The following is an 18,692-nucleotide window of genomic DNA, read 5'->3' on the forward strand; positions in this document are numbered from 1 at the left end:
CTGTCCTACTCTGACTACACCCTCACCGGGAGCCCTGCCAGCACCTTCCTGGCTCTGACCTTGTCTGTGCCTGAGTCCTGCCTCTCTGTCTGTTCCAATTGGTCTCGACCTGTTTGGCCCCGCCCCTGACCTGCCTGGCCCCGCCATTGGTCTGTCCGGCCACGCCCCCCACCCCACCCCACTGGCCCCCGACCTCCTCCCTGTCTGCACAGACTCAGGAAGCCACTGCTGGTCAGTGTGCCCTGTTCTGATGCTCAATCAGCTGGACTTCCCTGACCTTCTCACCCTCCTGTTCGCTCTCCTTGTGCTCAACACTGTTCTTCCTGCTGCCTCCCCTAAGACCCAGCCCACTCTTGGTCGGATTGGGATGAGATTTTTGAGACCGTCTGAATGTATTCTGAGACTGATTTACAGGACATGCGTTCAGATGACACACGGGTGCGAACAGGTCAGCCGCGCTTGTTCTTCTGTCGTAGGTGCCAAGTGATTCTGGGTCATTCTCTCTTCTCTGCAGTGTGTTATGGACCCCTGCATGTGCCCACACTTATGTGAGGGTGCTGGCTCAGCGGCCAATGAAGCTAAGCAGCAGAGAAAGGTGGGCTTCCAGAAGTGCTTTGGGGAAGGTTTGCTATTAATAATTAAAGCCATGCTTGAGGGGAAAGCTGAAGCAAATGAGGACACGTTCAGAAAACACTGATCTTCTATTCCTGAGTCTGTGAGAGGGTCCTACATAAAATGTAAGTATCATTTCTCTTCCTCAATGTTCATGACACAAACAAAGAGGACTTCGATAAAGCCTTGGTGAAAAATTGTAGGTAAATTACACCATGCATCCTGTGTCTTCTGACGTGATGAGTGAAGTATATAAACCTACCTAGGGATAAATCACCTCAGTGGGAAAAGCATGTCAGCTTTAACAAATCTGCTGCTAAGTTGCTTCAGTCGTGTCCGACTCTGTGTGACCCCATAGATGGCAGCCCACCAGGCTCCCCCATCCCTGGGATTCTCCAGGCAAGAACACTGGAGTGGGTTGCCATTTCCTTCTCCAATGCATGAAAGTGAAAAGTGAAAGGGAAGTCTCTCAGTCATGTCTGACTCTAGCGACCCCATGGACTGCAGCCCACCAGGCTCCTCCGTCCATGGGATTTTCGAGGCAAAAGTACTAGAGTGGGATGCCATTGCCTTCTCCGATTAACAAATCTAGACCTCAAAAATAAAGTTACTGGGTAGAGACACCAGGATTCTTTTGACGATGTCTTGTAGAGGAGTCCACATTTCTGTGAATCACATCATTTAGTTTGCCCAGGGAACAGCTCTTAAAATTAAAAAAAAAACACAAAAAACTACCTTTATCCACATGCCATGGAAAGATGTTTTATCCTGAACATCCAGACAATGGGCTCTCTTTGGAATCATTACTTAGGATTAGCAAAGGTGGTCAATAAATTTCACCTCGAGGGCAGACTACTTTGAAGAAAATGAAAATACTCCAGTGTCTTACTTAACATCCTAATCGTTAAATTACAAAGACAATCGTCCTTACATACATTTCTTGCGCCTTCCGCAGAAATGCTGCTTCCGTGGGTGCCTGAAGCTGAAGCCGCGTGGGGACTGATCTTCGTGGTGGAAGAGATGGTGGTTTTCCAGCCCCCACTTTTTCTCCATCATCGCGACCCGGTGGGGCCCCACGGCCGGTGGCTCGGTGGATCTCTTGTACAGGATGTGGGAGGGAGGCCTGCCCCCCGTGGAGTCACTGGGGCTCCCTGCCAGGTGTGAAGGGAGGGGCTTCAGGAAATAGTCCGCTTCCTGGGTTCTTATCATGCCTGACTGCAGAAGAGAGAGGGAGAAAGAAAGGTGCATCGCTCCTTTATCATCTGCTCACAAACACGCTGTTCCCTCCAGCGATAAACCTGGAATGGGAAATGACAACCCACTCCAGTATTCTTGATTACAGAATTCCATGGACAGAGGAGCCTGGAGGGCTACAGTTCATGGGGTCCCAAAGAGCAGAGAAACACACACACACACACAGACACACACACACACAAAAAAAAACACACGGTTCCCTCCAGGGAGAACCCATGTGGAATAGGGTCATGTAGGGGGCTGAGAATTAGGGGATGAGGGGTCCACCCCATCTTTTCAGAAACAGTGGTGTGGTGGTCAAAGGACTTGACTCTTGGAGCAGAGAGAGATCTCACAGCATACCAAGGTCAGGTTCTTTACTGGAAAAAATGGAGGAGAAAGCACACACACAGCCCTAGATAGTAATACGGGTCAGGGTGGGTGGGGGAGCTCTCAAAGAAAGACATAAATTTATAAACCTATTATACAGAGTGAAGTAAGCCAGAAGGAAAAACACCAATACAGTATACTAACGCATACATATGGAATTTAGAAAGATGGTAACAATAACCCTGTGTACGAGACAGCAAAAGAGACACTGATGTATACAACAGTCTTATGGACTCTGTGGGAGAGGGAGAGGGTGGGAAGATTTGGGAGAATGGCATTGAAACATGTAAAATATCATGTATGAAACGAGATGCCAGTCCAGGTTCGATGCACGATACTGGATGCTTGGGGCTAGTGCACTGGGATGACCCAGAGGGATGGTATGGGGAGGGAGGAGGGAGGAGGGTTCAGGATGGGGAACACATGTATACCTGTGGCGGATTCATTTTGATATTTGGCAAAACTAATACAATTATGTAAAGTTTAAAAATAAAATAAAATAAAAAAATTTATAAACCCAGTATAGTCAGCTGTTTTTCCTAGTTTTATGCACTGTTCATTGAAGAAGGCCTTCTTGTCTCTCCTCGCTATTCTTTGGAACTCTTCATTTGGTCGAGTGAAACTTTCCCTTTTTCCCTTGCTTTTTGCATCTCTTCTCTAGAAGAAAACAACAGAAGAGGAAAGACTAAAGATCTCTTCAGGAAAACTGGAAATATCAAGGCACCATTTCACCCAAAGATGATCACAATAAAGGACAGAAACAACAGAGACCTAGTAGATGCTGAAGAGATCAGGAAAAGACGGAAAGAACACACAGAAGAGCTGTACAAAAAAGATCTCAATGAACCAGATTATTATGATGGTGTGGTCAGTCACCCAGAGCCAGACATTCTGGAGTGTGAAGCCAAGTGGACCTTAGGAAAAACTGCTGCTAATAAAGCTAGTGGATGTGATGGAATTCCAGTAGAACTATTCCAAACCCTAAAGGATTATGCCATCAAGGTGTTGCATTCAATGTTAGCAAATCTGGAAAGCCCAACAGTGGCCACAGGACTGGAAAAGGTCAATCCTCATCACAATTCCCTCGGACGTGGGGTAACTCCTCTCGTCGCTGCCCTTGACCTCGGACACTGGGTATCTCCTCTCAGCTGCACCCCCTGACCTTGGACGCAGGGTAGCTCCTCTCGGCCGTTCCTGTGTCGTCACAGTCTGGTACTCTCGGCCACTACCCCTGACCTCGGACATGGGGTAACTCCTCTTGGCTGCCGCCCTTTGGGCATGGGGTCCTCCCGGCTTCTGCCCCTGACCTCGGATACAAAATGATAGGATACTGAAAGAGAAACTCCCCAGGTCAGCAGGTGCCCAATATGCTACTGGAGATCAGTGGAGAAATAACTCCAGAAAGAATGAAGGGATGGAGCCAAAGCAAAAACAATACCCAGCTGTGGATGTGACTGGTGATAGAAGCAAGGTCCGATGCTGTAAAGAGCAATATTGCATAGGAACCTGGAATGTCAGGTCCATGAATCAAGGCAAATTGGAAGTGGTCAAACAAGAGATGGCAAGAGTGAATGTCGACATTCTAGGAATCGGTGAACAGAAATGGACTGGAATGGGTGAATTTAACTCAGATGACCATTATATCTACTACTGCAGGCAGGAATCCCTCAGAAGAAATGGAGTGGCCATCACAGTCAACAAAAGAGTCTGAAATGCAGTACTTGATGCAATCTCAAAAACGACAGAATGATCTCTGTTCATTTCCAAGGCAAACCATTCAATATCATAGTAATCCAAGTCTATGCCCCAACCAGTAATGCTGAAGAAGCTGAAGTTGAGTGGTTCTATGAAGACCTACAAGACCTTTTAGAACTAACACCCAAAAAAGATGTCCTTTTCATTCTAGGGGACTGGAATGCAAAAGTAGGAAGTCAAGAAACACCTGGAGTAACAGGCAAATTTGGCCTTGGAATACGGAATGAAGCAGGGCAAAGACTAATAGAGTTTTGCCAAGAAAATGCATTGGTCATAATAAACACCCTCTTCCAACAACACAAGAGAAGACTCTATACATGGACATCACCAGATGGTCAACACTGAAATCAGATTGATTATATTCTTTGCAGCCAAAGATGGAGAAGCTCTATACAGTCAGCAAAAACAAGACCAGGGGCTGACTGTGGCTCAGACCATGAACTCCTTATTGCCAAATTCAGACTTAAATTGAAGAAAGTAGGGAAAACCACGAGACCATTCAGGTATGACCTAAATCAAATCCCTTATGATTATACAGTGGAAGTGAGAAATAGATTTAAGGGCCTAGATCTGATAGATAGAGTGCCTGATGAACTATGGACTGAAGTTCATGACATTGCACAGGAGACAGGGATCAAGACCATTCCCATAGAAAAGAAATGTAAAAAAGCAAAATGGCTGTCTGGGGAGGCCTTACAAATAGCTGTGAAAAGAAGAGAAGTGAAAAGCAAAGGAGAAAAGGAAAGATACAAACATCTGAATGCAGAGTTCCAAAGAATAGCAAGAAGAGATAAGAAAGCTTTCTTCAGCGATCAATGCAAAGAAATAGAGGAAAACCACAGAATGGGAAAGACTAGAGATCGCATCAAGAAAATCAGAGATACCAAAGGAACATTTCATGCAAAGATGAGATTGATAAAGGACAGAAATGCTATGGACCTAACAGAAGCAGAAGATATCAAGAAGAGATGGCAAGAATACACAGAAGAACTGTATAAAAAAGATCTTCACGACCCAGATAATCATGATGGTGTGATCACTGACCTAGAGCCAGACATCCTGGAATGTGAAGTCAAGTGGGCCTTAGAAAGCATCACTACGAACAAAGCTAGTGGAGGTGATGGAATTCCAGTTGAGCTCTTTCAAATCCTGAAAGATGATGCTGTGAAAGTGCTGTACTCAATATGCCAGCAAATTTGGAAAACTCAGCAGTGGCCACAGGACTGGAAAAGGTCAGTTTTTATTCCAATCCCAAAGAAAGGCAATGCCAAAGAATGCTCAAACTACTGCACAATTGCACTCATCTCACACGCTAGTAAAGTAATGCTCAAAATTCTCCAAGCCAGGCTTCAGCAATATGTGAACCGTGAACTTCCAGATGTTCAAGCTGGTTTTAGAAAAGGCAGAGGAACCAGAGATCAAATTGCCAACATCCGCTGGATCATCGAAAAAGCAAGAGAGTTCCAGAAAAGCATCTATTTCTGCTTTATTGACTATGCCAAAGCCTTTGACTGTGTGGATCACAATAAACTGTGGAAAATTCTGAAAGAGATGGGAATACCAGACCACCTTATCTGCCTCTTGAGAAATTTGTATGCAGGTCAGGAAGCAACAGTTAGAACTGGACATGGAACAACAGACTGGTTCCAAATAGAAAAAGGAGTTCGTCAAGGCTGTACATTGTCACCCTGTTTATTTAACTTATATGCAGAGTACATCATGAGAAATGCTGGACTGGAAGAAACACAAGCTGGAATCAAGATTGCCGGGAGAAATATCAATAACCTCAGATATGCAGATGACACCACCCTTATGGCAGAAAGTGAAGAGGAACTCAAAAGCCTCTTGATGAAAGTGAAAGTGGAGAGTGAAAAAGTTGGCTTAAAACTCAACTTTCAGAAAACGAAGATCATGGCATCCGGTCCCATCACTTCATGGGAAATAGATGGGGAAACAGTGGAAACAGTGTCAGACTTCATTTTTCTGAGCTCCAAAATCACTACAGATGGTAACTGCAGCCATGAAATTAAAAGACGCTTACTCCTTGGAAGAAAAGTTATGACCAACCTAGACAGCATATTCAAAAGCAGAGACGTTACTTTGCCAACAAAGGTTCGTCTAGTCAAGGCTTTGGTTTTTCCTGTAGTCATGTATGGATGTGAGAGTTGGACTGTGAAGAAGGCTGAGCGCCAAAGAATTGATGCTTTTGAACTGTGGTGTTGGAGAAGACTCTTGAGAGTCCCTTGGACTGCAAGGAGATCCAACCAGTCCCTTCTGAAGGGGATCAGCCCTGGGATTTCTTTGGAAGGAATGATGCTAAAGCTGAAACTCCAGAACTTTGGCCACCTCATGCGAAGAGTTGACTCATTGGAAAAGACTCTGATGCTGGGAGGGATTGGGAGCAAGAGGAGAAGGGGACGACAGAGGATGAGATGGCTGGATGGCATCACTGACTCGATGGACGTCAGTCTCAGTGAACTCAGGGAGTTGGTGATGGACAGGGAGGCCTGGTGTGCTGCGATTCATGGGGTCGCAAAGAGTCGGACACGACTGAGCGACTGATCTGATCTGATCATCACAATTCCCAGGAAGGGTAGTACTAAAGAATATTCTAACCATTGGACAATTGCACCCATCTCCCTTGCCAGTAAGAGTGTGCTTAAAATCTTGCCTGCTAGGCTTCAGCATTATGCAAACCAAGAACTTCCAGATGTCCAATCTGGGTTTAGAAAAGGTAGAGGAACCAGAGATCAAATTGCCAATATTCACTGAATCATAAAGAAAGCAAGGGAATTCCATAAAAATATCAATCTCTGTTTCATTGACTACACTAAAGCCTTTAACTGTGTGGATCATAACAAACTGTGGAAAGCTCTTAAAGAGATGGGAATACCAGACCATCTTACCTGTCTCCTGAGAAACCTGTATGCGGGTCAAGAAGCAACAGTTAGAACCATGTATGGAACAACTGTTTGATTCAGGATTGAGAAAGGAGTATGACAGGGCTGTCTGCTGTCATCCTGTTTGTTTAACCTATATGCTGAGCACATAATGAGAAATGCTGGGCTGGATGAGTTACAAGCTGGAATCAAGATAGGTGGGAGAAACATCAACAACTTCAGATACACAGATGGTACCACTCTAAAGGCAGAAAGTGAAGAGGAACTAAAGAACCTCTATATGAGAGAGGAGCAAGTCAGCTTAAAACTAAATATTAAAAAGCTAAGATCATGCCACCCGGCCCTATTATTGGATGGCACATAGAAGGGGAAAATGTGGAAGTAGTGACAGATTTCCTCTTTTTGGGCTCCAAAATCACTGTGGATGGTGACTGGAGCCATGAAATCAGAGGACAACTGTTTCTTGGCAGGAAAGCAATGACAAACCTAGACAGTGTGTTGAAAAGCAGAGACATTACTCTGCAGACAAAGGTCCATATAGTCAAGGCTGTGGCCTGCCCAATGGTCATGTATGGTTGTGAGAGCTGGACCGCAAAGAAGGCAGAGTGCCAAAGAACTGATGCCTTTGAACTGTGGTGCTGGAGTAGACTCCTAAGAGTCCCTTGGACAGCAAGGAGATCAAACCAGTCAATCCTAAAGGAAATCAGTCCTGAATATTCATTGGAAGGACTGATGCTGAAGCTGAAGCTCCTGTGTTTTGGTCATTTGATAAGAACAGGCGACTCACTAGAAAAGTTCCTGATGCTGGGAAAGATTGAGGGCAGAAGGAGAAGAGGGCAACAGAGGATGAGATGGCTGGATGGCATCACTAATGCAATGGACATGAACTTGGACAAACTCTGGGAGATGGTGAGGGACAGGGAGGCCTGGTGTGCTGCAGTCAGTCCATGGGGTTGCAAAGAGTCAGATGTAACTGGGCAACTGAAGGAACGAACAGATATAGTCAATAGCAAAACTCTATTCAAATCTGAATATGATGTGACACTTTCTATAAAAGTGTAACAATGAAATCAATCCAGTAGGAAGCAAAAAGGAATAGTTTAAGGAACTGGGGAGATCTTTCTAAACAAGGTATTTGGAAATAGAAAAGAATTGATTATAAAAGTAAAAAAAAAAAGTACAGTATAACAGACAATGAAGCACAATGGCAAACATAGCTTAAGTGAGAGAGAACAGAGACCCTTTTACATTTAGAGTGACAAGGACTTTCAGAGTTGATAACTATTGGGAACAGACTGGCAGTGTGGCCCCGGGAAAGGGTGAACTGGGGCCCCGCCCGGCTCATCTATCAACACTGAAAATGTATCATTTGATTCCAGGATTTTAACCCTCTGGAATTCTTGCTTAATTTATTTTAATTGAAGGATAATTGCTTACAATATTGCAGTAGTTTCTGCCATACATCAACATGAATCAGCCACAGGCATACATATGGCCCCTCGCTCTAGAACCTCCCTCCCACCTCCCACTCCGGCCCACCCTCTTAGGTTATCACAGAGCATGGGGTTTGAGCTTGTGTGATACAGCAAATTCCCACCAGATATCTATTTTACATATGGTATTGTACATGTTTCAATGCTATTCTCTCTATTCTTCCCTAGAGGCTATCACACAGAGTGAAGTAAATCAGAAAGAGAAAAACAGCTATCCTATATTGCCAAATGCTTCTAGCAGGCACTCCCCCAGTATTGATACATATTTGTGAATGTATAATTTAGTCACTGTTTATAATCATTTAAAAGTACAGACAAAACAAATTAATAACAAAAATAAATAATGTTTATCAATTAGTTCAGAGTGGTTTTTAAAGTACATTTTTTTGGTATTTGGAGAGTATATAACCATTTTAAAAGGCCAGTTAATTATGTCCTGATGATAATCTTAAGTAAACACTTTTGTGTGAGCTCCTAAGATTATGGCCAGCATTTCCTATATGACACCTTATTTATCACAGACATCCTGGAAGGTTGGTATCACTCTGCTCTTCCTTCTATGGACAAGGAAATACAGAGTCTGGCTGATTAAATAACATATTCAAGGTTACCTGGGAAAGTATAAGAATTTGAACAAAATCAGAGTAAGTTCAAAACCTGTAAGGTTTAGGCTTATAATGTAGGGTTCCCAGAAGTTGTTAAATTTTTTTTAAAGTGTATGCTGCTACTGCTGCTGCTGCTGCTAAGTCGCATCAGCCATGTCCGACTCTCTGCGGCAGCCCACCAGTCTCCCCTGTCCCTGGGATTCTCCAGGCAAGAATACTGGAGTGGGTTGCCATTTCCTTCTCCAGTGCATGAAAGTGAAGAGTGAAAGTGAAGTAGCCCAGTCGTGTCTGACTCTCTGCGACCTCATGGACTGTAGCCCACCAGGCTCCTCTGTCCATGGGATGCTCCAAGCAAGAGTACTGGAGTGGGTTGCCATCGCCTTCTCCTTTAAAATGTATAATAAAGTATACATATAATGTATAATATATGTATTATACATATATTGTATAATAAAGTATATAGTGTGATTCCAAATGTGTTCATTTTTTTAAGTGTGCATCTCCACTTAAAGTATTTTCCTAGAAGGGCTAATGAAAAATTGCTGAAGCTGGTTATGTTCAGGGAGAGGAAATCAAGGAGGAGGGATGTAAGAAGAGAATTCCACATCCATTTTTACATCTTTAGGCATTACTCAAGTTTGTAAAATCTGTGTACATCCTTACCTTAAAAATATCAATGGCGTTGCCGGATCGTGGGATGACAGATAAGCTTTTAAAATCATTATGAGTGTTTTAAAATATCTTTATAATTTTAGAATACAGTTAACTATTCCTACAGAACTATTAAGGTATCGCTTAGCATTCTCCAATATAGTATTATAAGAGTGCGGATATTTTCCTAATTATTTTCTTAATTCAGCACGTGATTAGCACTTTCTAGGTACTCAGAGACACTGGTGCTCGGGTGCTTATTCTCAGCGAACATCTGATTTAGGACCTGAGGCTGACCCTCATCTGGGGGGGTGCCCAGTGCCCATCACCACCCACCAAACTCAGTTCTGTGGGTGCTGAGCTGTCCTGCACAGATCTGAGTGTTTGCACAGGGTGGGATGATAGACACGGAGAAGCCCTTCTCAGATCTCGGGAAAGCGTCAAATGCAGCTCTCAGGGACAGGAGGGTGGGGTGGACACAAATGAGAGGGGAGACCAGGCTTATCGTGCATTCAGAGGTGAAGCCCTGGCCACACTGTTCCTGCAGGTGGGGAAGGGGGAGCCCAGATCGTGCGTGAGTGCTTAGTCACTCAGTCATGTCTGACTTTGTGACCCCATGGAGCCTGCCAGGCTCCTCTGTTCATGGAATTCTCAGGCAAGAGTACTGGAGCGGGCTGCCATTTCCTTCTCAGGGGAAGAGAAGGTTAACAGCAGTAAACAATCAGTGAAGCCATCAGCACCTTGGGGGGTAGACCTCCCAGGGCAGAAATGCCAGCCTGCAAGGAAAGGTGAAATCCTTGGAATGTATGCTGCAGATCCAGGTGGTGGAGGAGGAGGGCTGGGGAGGCTGTCCCTGGTGCTCTCCATGGATGCCCGGGAAACCTTTTTGGCTAAGTACTCTACCAACTAAACTAGAAGAGACAATACTTTAACATCTGCAGTGCTATCAAGGAAAAGTCAAGTGTGGGATTAAATAAAAGCTGGAGCCAGGTGGGTTTCATCCTGTTGGCAATTAAACTAACTCAGGAGTAGCAGGAGCAGTTATGGGTGTGTTCAGCCTTGTGTGATAACATACCCAGGAGTTTCCACACTTGCAACTAGTTGAAGTGTTACATTCAGTTCAGTTCAGTTCAGTCGCTCAGTCGTGTCCGACCCTTGGAGACCATGAATTCTGCTGAATTCTGCTCATGAATTGCAGCACGCCAGGCCTCCCTGTCCATCACAAACCCCGGAGTTCATTCAAACTCATGTCCATTGAGTCAGTGATGCCATCCAGCCATCTCATCCTCTGTCGTCCCCTTCTACTCCTGTCCCCAATCCCTCCCAGCATCAGAGTCTTTTCCAATGAGTCAACTCTTCACATGAGGTGGCCAAAGTACTGGAGTTTCAGCTTTAGCATTATTCCTTCCAAAGAACACCCAGGGCTGATCTCCTTTAGAATGGACTGGTTGGATGTCCTTGCAGTCCAAGGGACTCTCAAGAATCTTCTCCAACACCACAGTTCAAACGCATCAATTCTTCGGCACTCAGCTTTCTTCACAGTCCAACTCTCACATCCATACCTGACTACTGGAAAAACCAGAGCCTTGACTAGATGGACCTTTGTTGGCAAAGTAATATCTCTGCTTTTGAATATGCTATCTGGGTTGGTCATAATTTTCCTTCCAAGGAGTAAGCGTTTTTTAATTTCATGGCTGTAGTCACCATCTGCAGTGATTTTGGAGCCCCCCAAAAATAAAGTCTGACACTGTTTCCACTGTTTCCCCATCTATTCCCATGAAGTGATGGGACCAGATGCCATAATCTTCATTTTCTGAATGTTGAGCTTTAAGCCAACCTTTCACTCTCCTCTTTCACTTTAATCAAGATGCTTTTTAGTTCCTCTTCACTTTCTGCCATAAGAGTGGTATCATCTGCACATCTGAGGTTATTGATATTTCTCCTGGCAATCTTGATTCCAGCTTGTGCTTCTTCCAGCCCAGCATTTCTCATGATGCACTCCGCACATAAGTTAAATAAGCAGGGTGACAATATACAGCCTTGACGTACTCCTTTTAAAAACAGTCATTTTTTTTTCCTTAAAAAACCCTTTTCTCATATGCAAATAATGTCTTACTGTTCAAATCACCTGGAAATACGAACAACTCCTGTGGGTTCTCTAGAGTCAATGATGTCCAGCATCTCTGACTGGAGCCCAGATGGACTTACAGAGAACAGAGAGATGAGTCTGATACCGATTATTCGATTCTAACATTACAATCTTTGTGCCTTTGGACGAGTTACTCATTCCCTCTGTGCTGTTCTGTCCTCTAGGGAGTGGATACAAAGACAGCCACTTGCCATGAGTTTGTAAGACTTAACACTAATATATACCTAAATACATAAATGAACGCTCAGTCATGTCCAACTCTTTGTGACCCCATGGACTATACAGTACATGGGATTCTCCAGACCAGAATACTGGAGTGGGTAGCCTTTCCCTTCTCCAGGGGATCTTCCCAACTCAGGGATCGAACCCAGGTCTCCTGCATTGCAGGCGGATTCTTTACCAGCTGAGCCACAGGGAAACCCATTTAAAATACATGACCTCCAGTAAATAAGCAAAAAAAAAAAAAAAAAAATTTGCTGCATAAATGAAACAAAGACTGCAGATACCATGCTTCAGCCTGAAGATCTATGATTCCCTTTGGATAACGCAGGTGGTTTTTGTCGGATGGTTCACTCTACAGTACAAGATCCCTCTGAAGCCTGAGTGTGGGGGTGCCCCAACAACATCATCATCACCCCAAACACACCTTGGTTCCTGGCTTGCTGCATTGGCCTTTCTGGCTTACTCCCCTAAAAACACTTGGGTTCTGTGAGCACTGTTCCAGATTCAAACCCATCTCCTTTTTCCCTTGGGTTCACTCTGGGTGGCCCAGAGGACCAGACTGTCAGGCAAGAGTGACCTCCACACCCCCACCCAAAGGACTTCTGAATGTTCACTGACCAAGCAGTCAAGTGTTTATGCTTGTTTCATTTATAATTCAGTCTGAGGTACAGTATTCTGTGTTTAAATAATCCCCATGTTCATTAAATACATAGAATAAAATAACTGATAACACTGATATTTTGATATTCCTTGATAATCAATACACAACGAAAAATACAAGAGGAAAGTGACCCCACTGTCTTGCTGCATTATTAGTTTGCAAGCTTATTTAAATGATTATGTAAATTGTGGAAGATTAATGTTTTCTTCTTATCAAAGCTTTTCTTCACTGAATCAAGAATATTTACTTGGAGGCTCATAAAATGTCTGGTGTACACCTGCCCACAGTCACCACTGGGAGGTCAGCTGGGTGGATTATTAACCGGGCTTCAGAAAAGGCCAACATCCCCCAGACATCACAGGGGATCTCTCCAGATGCCTGCATCTCTCATCGCCAGCTCTGTAAATCATTTGACACTGGAGAACTCAACACTAGCATTGCATTTATAAGAAGAGGAAGAGTAAGTGCCTTGTCAGTGATGAGAATGGGCAGCTCCTCAGACTCACAGACACAAACAACAAAGTTGTGGTTTGTCTACAACAAAGTAGACAAGCAGTGACTGTGAGGGGCGATATAAGGGAGAGGATTAAGAGGCACAACTATTATGAACTAAGCTATGAGGATATATTGTACAACATGCGGAATACATCCAATAATCTATAACAACTATAAATGGAGTATAACCTTACAAATTGTGAATCACTATACTGAACACTTATATTGCACAGCAACTATATTTCAATAAAAAGAACATTTTAAAAAAAGAAAAAAGCTGCTTCTGAGCAATGTGAGTAAAGAAAAAAATATTGAAGCTTGAAAGTAGGATGTTTACTGTGTTATATTTGTTGCTATTCGCCCTTAAAGGTTGATAGACCTTTATTTAAGCGTGCTTCCCAGGTAGCTCAAATGGTAAAGAATACACCTGCAATGCAGAGACCTAGGTTTGATCCCTGGGTTGGGAAGATCCCCTGGAGGAGGGAATGGCAACCCACTCCAGTATTCCTGCCTGGAGAATTCCATGGACAAAGGAGCCTGGTGGGCTACAGTCCATGGGTTGCAGAGAGTCAGACATTGAGTGACTAACACACACACACACATACACAGACTTTTATTAATGTATATCTATTTAGAAAAGTTGTCTGTAAAAGTTGTGTGAGTCAAAAAATAAAGTGTAAATTAGGAAGTGATGAGCTTGGTGGGGCGTTCACATCGTGCTGTCGTGAAAGGGAATTCCCACTGAACTGGGGCCAAGCTTGTCTCGGGTGGCACCATGCGCCCTTTGCTCGAGAGCTAGCTATCAGTCAACACAGGGAAAAAGTGATCTAGCTCATTAGAAGAAATACGCATTTCAGTTCCAATTCATTTCACTTTTTACTCAACTTCTTTGTCATTTCTTCCAAAATGTGGTTTGTCTGGGGACTACTCTACTCATTCTAGTCTTCTTAGTGACGTTTCTAAAGCACAAGACAAATGCAGCGTTTATAGATCTTACACACTTACTTTGTCTCGGGCACCGTCTATGTGGCTGCTACCGCCCTAGGTGTTTTGCTTTATTTATTATCTTATCCTAAGTACTCTTGCCTGGAGAAGCCCAGGGATGGAGAAGCCTGGTAGGCTGCAGTCCATGGGGTCACTGAGGGTCAGACACAACTGAGCGACTTCACTTTCACTTTTCACTTTCATGCATTGGAGAAGGAAATGGCAACCCACTCCCGTGTTCTTGCCTGGAGAATCCCAGGGATGGGGGAGCCTGGTGGGCTGCCGTCTCTGGGGTCGCACAGAGTCGGATGTGACTGAAGCGACTCAGCAGCAGCAGCAACAACAAACATACGAAGTGAGAATCACAATTCCCATTTAAAGGAATGGGACACTAAATGCAGACATTTGCCCAAGACGGAAAAGCTAGGAAGTGGGGTAGCTAAGAGGGAAACTGAGTCTGAGTAACTCAGATTTACACGCCACTGTCAGCAAACCATGTTACTTCTATACCACCATGTACCCTGGAGAATAATACCAATGGTTGTGGTCACTGAGAGTGAACTCAACTTAGTTGTAAATGTATATTGCAAACACTAGAGCAAAAAAAAAATTTTTTTTAAGTATAACTGATATGCTAAAGAAGGATATAAAGTATGATTATAAAAATGCTAAATTAAACTCACAAATAGCAGAAAAACAGTTGAAGGCAAAATATGAATAATGAACAAAGGCAATGGTAGAAAACTGTAACATATATAGTAGGTATTATTTCAGTTACATCCACTTTGACTGTCAATGATTCAATGTACCAATTAAAATACAGAGATTGTCACAGGGCAGAAAACATGATCCATCTATATGCTGTCTACAAGAAACCCATTTAAAACATAAAGACACTTATAAATTAGCAGTAAATGGATGCAAAAATATACCTTGATAACACTAATCAAAAAAAGGCAAGAGAACTATATTAATTTCAGAAAGAGCAGACTTCAAAGTAAGAAAAGCTATTAGAAACTAAGAGGGAAATTAAATAATGATAAGGGAGTCAGAACTCTAAGATGCAGCGATTCTTAATACATATGTACTTAACAACTTAACTACATGAAGCCAAGTCTGGTAGAACTGAAAGGAGAAATAGATGAATGCACTATGGTAGTTGGAGTCTTTATTGCTCCTCTTTCAGAAATGGACAGATTCAGCAGGCAGAAAATCATTAAGGACATAGATGAACTCAACAATGCTGTCAGTCAACAGGATATAAACGACATCTATAGATAGGAAGCTGTCGGGCTTCCCTGGTGGCACAGTGACAAAGAATTCGCCTGCAATGCAAGAGATGTGGGATCTTCGATCCCTGGGTCAGGAAGATCCCCTGGAGAAGGAAATGGCAACCCACCCCAGTATTCTTACCTGAGAAATCCCATGGATGGAGGAGCCTGGGGGACTACAGTCCATGGGGTTGCAAAGAGTCAGACCCAACTTACCAACTAAACAACAACATATATGATTTCATCCGACAACATGAGAACACACTTATTTCTCAAGCTTATTTAAGACATTCATCCACATAGACCACATTTTGGGCCTTAAAACACACTGCAACATATTTAAAAGAATGGGAATTATACAATGTCTGCTCTCAAACCACAAGAGAATTACACTAGAAATCAATACAAAAAAGTAACTGGAAAATTCCTAAATAAGTAGAAATTAGACTACACACTTCTGAATAACACATGGATCACAAAGAAATTCAGGAGATATTTTGAAATATTTTGGACTAAATTGAAATGAAAACCCAATTTATCAAAATTTGTGGGTTACAATAAAATGCTAAATGGGTAATTTATGATACTGAATGCAGACATTAGAAAAGAAGGAAATTCTAAAGTCAGTTATTTAGGTTTCTGGCACAGGAAACTAGAAAAAGAAGAGTGAATTAAGTGCAATGTAAGAAGAAGAGAAGAAATGATAAGAATTAGAGCCTAATCAATAGAATGGAAAACAGGAGACCAACAGAGGCGGGTCAGAGAAACCACGAGCAGATTCTTTAAAACTGCAAGATGTTCTCATGCTGCACTTGGAGAAATTTGAAGTTCTAAATGCTTTCCTTTTAAAAAAATAAAGAAAATAAACCAACCAAGTATTAGGTCAAAGGGTTTTTAAAATTGCAATGAATGTCTACCTAGAAACCAGAAAAAACTTATTAAAAATAAATTCAGAATAAATGAATCAGTAACTACTAAAAGAATGTGGTTATTAAATTGAAAAAGCCTAATAAAGTCAAGATCAAAATGGGTATACCTCATGAAAAACAATGAATATGAAAACAGTTAAGAACATAGATAAACCTAATAGGCCATGGCAGTTATTTATAAGGGCAGATCAGATCTCTCTTGGAGCTTAAATGTTATGGCTGTGTGTAGTCTTATTTTTCATTAGCAAATTCTGGGGTTCAGCTTTCAATTTTATGACCTCTTTCAGGTCAATCTATTACAAAGATTTTAATTTCTGCTAGAGGAAAACTTCTAGATATGTGCTCTTCCAAATGGTAGCCACTAATTTTAATTAACATTGAAGAAAATTAAAAATTCACTTCTCCAGCTGCTCAACAGTCAAGTTTAAACAAATTAATATCAATTCAAGTTGAAAAGGTAGTCTTGCCATTCCTCAATAGCCACATGTGACTAGCTGCTCCCATACTGGACATCACAGATAATAATACTATGGCACAAAATTTTATGGAAGAACACAGTTCCAGAACAACTGGTAATTAACAAATCTTTGGGGGCTTACTTCTTAAGACTGGTCTCCTAATTCATGATAGTTGGCTACAGTACTTGTCTGTAACAAGTAGTACATATCATATAATTAGGAACATTCTTATAAATCACATCCACCTAGCATCTTTATAAAAGTTTGCCAGCTACAAATCAGAACATGTCCTAGACTGATGCTTAGTAAGACTGCCTTTGGTTGACACGAAAGTATCTGAACTAAAAACAGCTCAAACTCTCAGATCCTGTGTTTCTCTGTACATTCCCAAGACACAAAAAGAAATGTCTATGCGAATAGTCATTTAGTCAAGGCAATGGATACATTGCTGCTACCTAATGTAATAAAAATACCATGGATTAAACGCTCCAAAAAATTCATTTACAGAGTTGCGCAACATTGAGACATGAATTTGATCCTGTAGTGGAGGAAATTCACAAATTCTCTCACCCAAGAAATGTGCAATATTGTATATTCATTCATTCATTCATTTAATTAATTCATTCAATTAATTGCATATTATGAGCTGGGCTCTCTCTTGTCTTAAAGAGATGGGAATACCAGACAACCTTACCTGCCTCCTGCGAAACCTATATGCAGGTCAAGAAGCAACGGTTAGAACCAGACATGGAAAAACAGACTGGTTCCAAATTGGGAAAGGAGTATGTCAAGGCTGTATATTGTCACTCTGCTTATTTAACTTATATGCAGAGTACATCTCGTGACATGCTGGGCAGGATGAAGCACAAACTAGAATCAAGATTGCAGGGAGAAATATCAATAACCTCAGATATGCAGATGACACAACCCTTACAGCAGAAAGCAAAGAGGAACTAAAGAGCCTTTTGATGAAAGTGAAAGAGGAGAGCAAAAAGGAAAAAGCTGGCTTAAAACTCAACATTCAAAAAATGAAGATCATGGCATCTGGTCTTATCACTTTGTAGCAAATAGATGGGGAAACAGCAGAAACAGTGACAGATTTTATTTTGGGGGGCTCAAAAATCACTGGAGATGGTGACTGCAGCCATGAAATCAAAAGATGCTTGCTCCTTGAAAGAAAAGTTATGACAAACCTAGACAGCATATTAAAAAGTAGAGACGTTACTTTGCCTACAAAGGTCCGTCTAGTCAAAGCTATGGTTTTTCCAGTAGTCATGTATGGATGTGAGAGTTGGACCATAAAGAAGGCTGAGCACCAAAGAACTGATGCCTTTGAACTATGGTGTTGGAGAAGACTCCTGAGGGTCCCTTGGACTGCAAGGAGATCCAACCAGTCCATCCTAAAGGAAATCAGTCCTGAATGTTCATTGGAAGGACTGATGCTGAAGCTGAAGCTCCAATACTGGCCACCTGATGTGAAGAACTGACTCATTAGAAAAGACCCTGATGCTGGGAAAGATTGAAGGCAGGAGAAGAAGGGGACGGCAGAGGATGAGATGGTTGGATGGCATCACCAACTCAATAGACAGGAGTTTGAGCAAGCTTTGGGAGATGGTGAAGGACAGGGCAGCCTGGCATGTTGCAGTCCATGGGGTCGCAAAGAGTTGGACATGACTGACTGATTAACAACAGCTCTCTTGTCAATCCAGATACAACAATGAACAATAGACAAATACAACTTCCCTTGTGAAGTTTAAATTCCATCTTGGGGGCTTGGGGGGCTTGGGGGACATATAATAAACAAAATGGATGACAAAACTAAATGTAAAACTATAAGCTTATAGAAGATGACATAGGAGAAACTAGATGCCCTTGTCTGGCAAT

At 42.5% G+C, this 18,692-nt stretch overlaps 1 protein-coding gene across 1 annotated transcript in view; it reads right to left on the bottom strand.

The window, feature by feature from the left end:
* ADAMTS16 (ADAM metallopeptidase with thrombospondin type 1 motif 16) overlaps positions 1-18,692 on the bottom strand; it is a 194,087-nt gene that overhangs the window by 128,161 nt on the left and 47,234 nt on the right. Inside the window, exon 3 of the mRNA XM_061393157.1 lies at positions 1,548-1,827. Within this exon, the coding sequence (XP_061249141.1) occupies positions 1,548-1,827 (280 nt within the window). The remainder of the gene's footprint in view (positions 1-1,547; positions 1,828-18,692) is intronic.

Source organism: Bos javanicus, chromosome 20 (genome assembly GCF_032452875.1).
Source record: "Bos javanicus breed banteng chromosome 20, ARS-OSU_banteng_1.0, whole genome shotgun sequence".
Taxonomy (NCBI): Eukaryota; Metazoa; Chordata; class Mammalia; order Artiodactyla; family Bovidae; genus Bos; species Bos javanicus.